The sequence below is a fragment of the Coturnix japonica genome, chromosome 22, assembly GCF_001577835.2.
Source record: "Coturnix japonica isolate 7356 chromosome 22, Coturnix japonica 2.1, whole genome shotgun sequence".
In the NCBI taxonomy this organism is placed as follows: domain Eukaryota; kingdom Metazoa; phylum Chordata; class Aves; order Galliformes; family Phasianidae; genus Coturnix; species Coturnix japonica.
Window position 1 is genome coordinate 834,804 of NC_029537.1, and position 7,339 is coordinate 842,142.

Below are 7,339 nucleotides of genomic sequence, written 5' to 3' on the forward strand. Positions count from 1 at the left end.
GAGGAAAGGGGGGAAAAGAGGGGAGGAAAGGGGGGAAAAGAGGGGAGGAAAGAGGGGAAAAGAGGGGAGGAAAGGGGGGAAAAGAGGGGAGGAAATGAGGAAAGGGGTGGGGGAAATAGAGAAATAAATAAAGCAAAATAAGTGGAATAAATAACCGAAATCAATGCAATAAGGGCCATCGATCCATACGCATCAAACACGTGACTTAGAAACCAACGCCGCTCTTCCCCCCGTGAAGCGACACGAAAGGAAAAGCCCGAAACGGCCTTAGGAAAAAGCCTTGAACGGCTTCATCCCGTCGGGAGGACAAAAGGATGGGTTACAAAGCGGAGAAAAAGAGCAAAAAGCGAAAAATCCGCGGTGCTCACGGTGACGGCGGCGTGGCCCAGCTGCGCCCAGCCGTACAGGTCCAGCAGGCGGTGCACGCTGCCCACTTTGCAGCGCATCAAACGCTCGCCCTTGGCCAGAGCTGGAACATCGGGGCCGTGCAGGTCGTTAATGGGAGTCACCGCCGTGAGACCTGCGGGGACAGAGGGGACGGTGTGGGGGGATGTGGGGACGGCGGGGAGACACAGAGTGGGGACAGTGTGGGGATGCAACATTGGGACACAGCAGGGGGATACAGCATGGGGCAATGTGGGGGGATGATGGGGGGATAGTGGGGAACAGAACGTGGGGACAATGTGGTGATAATGGGGGGACAGCAGAGGGAAACAGCTTGGGGATAATGGGGGGACAGCAGGAACAGAACATGGGGACAATGGGGGCACAATGTACAGATAACATGGGGACAGCAGGGTGACACAATGGGGGGATGTGTGAGGATGATGTGGGGATAAGAGGGGGATGCAATGTGGGGACACAACATGGGGACACAGGGACAGCATGGGGTGATGGGACAGTAGGGGACATAAGAAAGGGCATGGAGTGGGGACACAGAGTGGGGACAATGGGGGGGGGGACAGCATCCAGACAGCATGGGGACAATGTATGGACAATGTCGGGATGCAATGTGGGGACAGCAGGGGGCCACAATATGGGCATGGTGGGGGACAATGGGAGGACAGTAGGGTGACAACACAGGGACAAAACAGCAGGACATTGGGACGAGAGCATGGGGGGGATGTAGGACAACATGGGTACACTGGGGGGGCGCAGCATGGGGACAGCAGCTCTCCATCCCCCCTCCCCTCTCCCAGCTTCCCCATTGGGAATGGAGCCCCCCCCCCCAGCCGTACCCATGGGGGAGGTGGGCAGGGCAGCGGGGGACGTGGTGGCCACGAAGTCGGCGATCTGCCGCAGCGCCCAGACGTGGGACGAGTTGTTCCCCTTCTTCATCTGCTCCTGGATGAGACTCTCCAGCTCCTCCCTGAAAGACTGCGGGGAAAGGGGACGTCTGGGGGCATCTTGGTGGTGGCGTCTCCAAATGGGGGGGTGACATCATGGTGATGTCACCAACTTGGTGCCAATTGGGATGGTGACATCATGGTGACATCACCACCTCGGTGCCAATGGGGACGGTGGTGGCACCATGGTGACATCAATAGTGTGGTGACACCGATAGATTGAGGGGGGGGGGACCCTGAACCAACACAGAGCAGGATTTTCTTTGGGGCAGGAGGGACATTTGGGGACAGAAGGGACGTGGATGGGGCAGGAAGAACATTTGGGGTGGGTTTGGGATGGGAAAGGAGGAGAATCTGGGGGCTCTGAGGGATGGGATGGGGAGAACATTTGGGGTCAGGGTGGGTTTGGGATGGGAAAGGAGGAGCATTTGGGGGCTCTGAGGGATGGGATGGGGCTGGGATGGGACAGGGGGGATGTTTAGGGTCAGAAGGGGTGGGATGGGTTTGGGATGGGGCAGGAAGAACAGCTTGGATAGGATGGGGCTGGGATTGGACAGGAGGAACATTTGGGGCTAAGGAGGGGCAGGATGGGGCATAAGGGCTGTTTAGGGCCAAGGAGGCCATTTTTAGGGTCAGGGGCCGCCGCTCACCGGGCTCTGTAGGATCATGGTGACCCTCTTCTTCTGCTCCATCATGTTGAAGTCCTGCCGCAGGTCGGCTGCCATGTTGCGCTCCCGCAGGTATTCGGGGTCATCCTCAGGGAAGCGATCAAAGTATCGGGGTCCGGGGGCGGGGGGGGATGGGGGGGGCTCAGGGCTGGCAGCTGTGCTCATCCCGGCGGCCCTACAGCCAGCAGGGCGTGCAATGAGCCCCTATTGCTGCCCAAACAGCCCCACAGAGCCCAGGTTCCCATAGCAAGCAGCACTGGAGAGAACCATGCGGGGGGTGGGGGGTGGACAGCCCCTGCCTGCACCCCATAGATAAGGGCTCTGCCATCCCCGCCCTGTATGGGGTGATGGGATGGGGGGGGGATGGGGGATGGGGAAATAGGGGGGAAAATTGGGAGATCTTGGGGAAATGGGGTGAACAACGTGCCCTCCCTCCCCCCAAAAGGCCTTAATTGGGATCTCCTTCACCCCCCCCATACAAAGCATCCCCCACCCCACCCAGCAGTGGGGATGCAGCAGGGCCCCAAATAACCCCTTAAACCCAAAACCTCCCCCCCCGGCTGTGTTCATTCACAACACCATGCAGCCCCCCCCCCAACCCCAAATGTCACCCACCTGCAGTGAGCGGCGACCCACAGCTGTTCCTATGGCAATAATAGGGGCTGCTCAGCGCCCCCCCCAGCATTAAAGCAGAACAGAGGGGGGGGGTTGTAGGGATATTATGGGGTGCCCCCCCCCTCACCACACCCAACCCCTCTGCGGCAGAGCGCAGCGCTGAGGTTGGCGGATGGATGGACTTGGGGGGGGGCGGAAAAAGTGGCAGTATTCCCCTAATTGGGGGTGGGAGGGATGGTGGGGAACGGTTCCCTACAGCCCACCAATGCTGATGTGAAGTGACCGAAAAAAAAGTTTGATGGGTGTGCGGAGGGGTTAGTGCTCTGTGGTATAATATTGTGGCTGGGGATATGGGGGTCTATATTCACACTGTTTTTGTGCTAATTTTATGGAAACTGAAAGGCGGGGGGTGGGATGCGCCCCGCTGCCCGCAGCAGGAGTGCGAGAGAGCAGGAGGAAGAGGATTCGAGAGGGAATATTGGAAAGGTGGTGTGGGTTTTGAATGTGGGGAGGGGTTAAATTATGAGGTGGTGGGTAGTATATCTATGTTGTTAACCCCCTCTCTCCCATTACGCCTTCCTTCTTAGCATCCCCCCCTACTAGGTCGACGGCCCCATCCCTTATTGTATATGAGATGTGACAGTGTGGTTTATGTTTTGTATGTGGGTAGGTGTTTTGAGGGGTGTGGGTTTGGTGGCCCTTATATGGCGAGGGTGCATTGCCGCCCAGCCCCCCCGCACCCACCTTTCTCATGTGCTGGCTATCACCCAACCGTGATCTCATTGACCGTCCCGACGGGGACAGGCGTGTCTCTGTGCCCCCCCTCAAATCCCCCCCCCCGTCCCCACGTCGGCGATGCGACAAAGCAGCCCCTCCCGCTCCCGAGCTCCCCCTGCCGACAAAGCCCACAGCGCCCGCAACGCTCCCCCCCCCATCGATTCATCCCATCCACCCCCACCTGCGTGTGCGGGGCGAAACCACCCCCGCAAACCCCCCCCCATAAACAGAAGCCCAACCTCGATAATTCATGTCCGCGTTTAATGAGCGCACCCACCTGGGGCGCAGCGCAGGTGCCGGAGCCCAATTACGCTTTAATGAGCAATTAAAGGCACCGCCTCCCTCCGACCCCTCCCCTCCCCCCCCCTTCAAACAGCACCACGGGGACGCGGAGCATCCATAGGATCAATGCGGGGGGGGGCGGGGGTCAGTTCTGGTCTGGGGGCACCGAAATCAGCGCTGGGACGTCGCCATCACTCGGGGTCCCCCCCCAAATCTTCATTAATTTCCTTAGGGATGATCACGATGTGCCTGGAAAATAAAGAATATTTCTTTTGGGGGTTCTTTGGGGGCGATTTGAATCACCCCATGGCTGCCCCCCCCCCCAAAATCCTAAAGAAACCCCAAATCTTCCAGGTCCGCCCCCACTCACCTGCAGCCGCCCCACACAGGGCTGGGAACCCCACGGCTGTGGTTGGGGGGCACGTTGGAGCCTATAGGGCCGTCCCCCCCTCCTTCCTTATGGGTCACGTCGTTGGGGTCTGGGGGCTCCTGCAGCCCCCCCGTGTCCCGCAGCACCCCCCGCAGCAGGCGGATGTACTCGGCGGCCGCCCGCAGGGTGTCGGCTTTGCTGGGTTTACGGTCCTGCGGCATCAGCGGCACCAGCGCCTTTAGGGTTGAGAATCCGCTGTTCAGGTTCCGGATCTGTAGGGGGAGAAACCCCGACCCCAATATCAGCCCTTACCCCAAAGTACGGGGTGAACCCTAAAACCAAAGCAAGGCTGACCCCAAAGCCCGAGGGCAAGAGCAGAACCCAGAGCTCAAGGTGCATCTTGACCCCAGAACTCAGACCCCAGTGCACACTGACCCCAAACCTGCCCTGACCCCACATCAATTCTAGCCCTAAACCCCAGAACTCCAGCCCCAAAAGCCAAGGGTGAATCCTGATCCCAAACCCCAGGGCAAACTCTAACAACAAATCAGTGTTGACCCCAAACACCAGATCCCCAACCCCAGCATTAACCCTGACCCCAAATCAATACTGACCCCAAAGGCCAAGGCCAACCCCTGATCCCATTAAATGCAGACCCCAAGCCCCTAATAACAAACTCTCCAAACCACAACTCACAACACCCACAGACCCCAAGAACCCCAACCCTAAATGACTGGGACCCCCCAGAACCAAAACAAAACCCCACTAACTCCAACCCCCTACAAACAACAGGCCCCAAGAACCACGAGCCCCATTAACTGCAGACCCCCATAACCAAGACCCCCCCCACCCCTTCCCCAGCAGCAGACCCCAAAATCCCCACCGACCCCAATAACTGTGAGCCACCAGAGCCTTGATCCCACATGGGATGGAAAAGCCAAACCCCACAGTGCATCACCCCAATGTCCCCCCAACCCTATACCCCATCCCAACCCTATAACCCACAGTACTCTGACCCTATACCCCATCCCAACCCTATACCCCATCCCAACCCCTATCCCCCATCCCAACCCCTATCCCCCATCCCAACCCCTATCCCCCATCCCAACCCCTATCCCCCCCATCCCCACCCCCGGGGGCTCCCATGGGGTCCCTCACCCTCTCCCTTTCTTTGGCATTGGCCGCACGCCGCCGCTCCAGGACCCCCTCGGGATCCCCCAAAGCCTTATAGACCCCATTGGGGCCGCGGCGCAGGCGGGTTATGGGGGCTGCATGGGGCAGGGGTCCGTGCTGTTGGCTGAGCACCACAGCCAGAACCTCGGGGGGAGGGGTGGGCAGCAGCAGCACCCTCGGAGCACCCTGCTGCTCCCCCATAACTCAGCTGTAGGGTCAGGAGCAGCGGGTAGAGCAGCTTCCCCTAAAGAAAAGACCCTAAAAAGGGCCCCCAGGTGCGTCCTAAATACCCTGGGTCTAATGGGGGCTGCAGCTGGTGCCCAGCTGGGGTTAATGAGCAGCACCCTTTCCCCTAATTAGTGCTGGTTTGGGGGCTGCACCGCTGTGCTCTGTCCATATCTGAGCCCTAAGATGAGCCCATGGGGCAGGGTGACCCCAAAGCTTTCAATAAGAAAGCTTTAATGGGGCTTTAAGCTGTGGGGTTATTGGGGTGTTTGATTTAGGGGTTGCGGGGCTATTGGTTATTGGGTTTGGGATCGTGGTTATAGGGAGTATCTGGGTTCATTGATTTTTGGGGTTATTGGGGTTATCAGTTGCTGGGGTTATCAGTTATTGGAGGTCATAGTTATTGGGGTTATTAGGGTTATTAGGGTTATTAGGGTTATTGGGGTTATTGGGGTTATTGGGGTTATTGACTTGTTTTTGGGGAGGGGCATCGCAGTTATTGGGGTTATCAGTTATTGGGGTTCAACACAGAACGAATGTGATGCTGTCCCCCTAAACAGCCCTAAGCTGCAGCATTGACCCCAAAAATCATCCCCCAAATGGGACCTCGTGGTGAGCACAGAAGGGAGGAGTGGGGTCTGGGGGCCCCGCATCTACTAATATGGGATGCTGGAAAGAAGAGCGGGTGTCCACATTAATAGGGCGAGAGGTTTCGGTAGGTGGCAGTGTGACCCCATAGCCCCTATTGAACCCCATAGCCCCTATTGAACCCCATAGCCCCTATTGAACCCCACAGCTGCCGGGAAATGGGGGAAATTCCCTTTAACCCTTCAGTAATGGGGCTGCTGAGCGTCCCTTTGCTTGGGGAGCACCCAGCTGTAATGGGGTCGTAGTGGTTGGGGGTGTCAGTTATTGGGGGTATTGCTTTATGGGGTCGTGGTTGTTTGGAGTTATTGGGAGCAGTGGTAATTGGGGTCGTGGGTTTGGGGGTTATGGTGATTGGGATCGTGGTTATTGGGGGTGTTATCAGTTATTGGGGTCATAGTTATTGGGGTATCGGTTATCAGAGTCACAGATATTGGGGGGTATGGGGGGGTATAAGTTATTGGGGTCATGGTTATTGGGGGGTATTGGCGATTGGGGTCATGGTCATTGGGGCTGTTGGTTATTGGGGTCATGGTTATTATAGGGATATTGGTTAATAGTCACAGATATTAGGGAGATGGGATATTGGGGTCCCAGTTAGTGGGGTCATGGTTTAGGAGACTCATAATGATTGGGGTATCCTTTATTGGGGTCGTGGTGATTGGATGTACTGCTTTGGGGGGGGTTACTGGTGAGTGGGGTCCCAGTTATTGGGGTGCAGGTTACTGGGGTCCCAGTTACTGGATGCACAGCGTTGGGGGATTGTGCTTCAATGGGGTTACAGGTAATGGGGCCGTAGCCATTGGAGGTGCCGGTTTGGGGGTTCAGAGGCGTTGCAGGTCGGTGTCATTGGGATCACAGCGATGGGGAATCGGCTTTTGGGGCCACACTCATCCCCGCCCCAATCTCTGACGTGTCCCATTAATCACGGGACTGGAAAATCACCCGCGGTCTCCTGTTTCCCTGTCCGGGAAGGTCGGGGGGAAGGGCAGCGCCGGGGCTGTGGGGCGGCCCCATTCCGGAGCCGCAAACTCCTGGCGTGTCCCCAAAGTGTCACATGGGGCCGTTGGAGGAGCCGGGCGGATCCCGCATGATCCTATAAGTGACGATCCCGAAGGACCCGATGACTCCGCCTGTTCCTTGAGCTCCGACCCCACTGAGCGGCAGCCTTGTATGGTCCTGTGCCTCGGGATGGGGGCAGACCCTATAAAGCATTATGAGGGGTATTATGGGCTGTG

At 57.8% G+C, this 7,339-nt stretch overlaps 2 protein-coding genes across 2 annotated transcripts in view; both read right to left on the minus strand.

Annotated features, from left to right (window-relative positions):
- ADD2 (adducin 2) overlaps positions 1-2,822 on the minus strand; it is a 9,031-nt gene extending 6,209 nt beyond the window's left edge. The window contains exons 1-4 of the mRNA XM_015883019.2: positions 2,630-2,822; positions 1,997-2,189; positions 1,239-1,377; positions 369-520 (exon numbers count right to left, since the gene is read on the minus strand). Of these exons, the coding sequence (XP_015738505.1) occupies positions 369-520; positions 1,239-1,377; positions 1,997-2,179 (474 nt within the window). The 5' untranslated portion in view covers positions 2,180-2,189; positions 2,630-2,822. The remainder of the gene's footprint in view (positions 1-368; positions 521-1,238; positions 1,378-1,996; positions 2,190-2,629) is intronic.
- An 828-nt stretch (positions 2,823-3,650) lies between these two features.
- Positions 3,651-5,873, minus strand: FIGLA (folliculogenesis specific bHLH transcription factor). The gene is made up of 3 exons (XM_015882836.1): positions 5,217-5,873; positions 4,059-4,330; positions 3,651-3,937 (listed from the first exon to the last, which is right to left on the minus strand). The coding sequence occupies exons 1-3, from the start codon at positions 5,430-5,432 to the stop codon at positions 3,880-3,882; spliced, it is 546 nt and encodes a 181-aa protein (XP_015738322.1). The 5' UTR covers positions 5,433-5,873; the 3' UTR covers positions 3,651-3,879.
- Positions 5,874-7,339: the final 1,466 nt, after the last annotated feature.

What these genes read in the sequence shown, in the direction of transcription:
- FIGLA (XM_015882836.1), bottom strand. Translation starts at nt 5,432, where the DNA reads ATGGGGGAGCAGCAGGGTGCTCCGAGGGTGCTGCTGCTGCCCACCCCT. An exon ending in ATGCCAAAGAAAGGGAGAGG is followed by an intron (nt 4,331 to 5,216) that starts GTGAGGGACCCC and finishes CTCCCCCTACAG; the next exon opens with ATCCGGAACCTGAACAGCGG. An exon ending in CCTGTGTGGGGCGGCTGCAG is followed by an intron (nt 3,938 to 4,058) that starts GTGAGTGGGGGC and finishes TTTATTTTCCAG; the next exon opens with GCACATCGTGATCATCCCTA.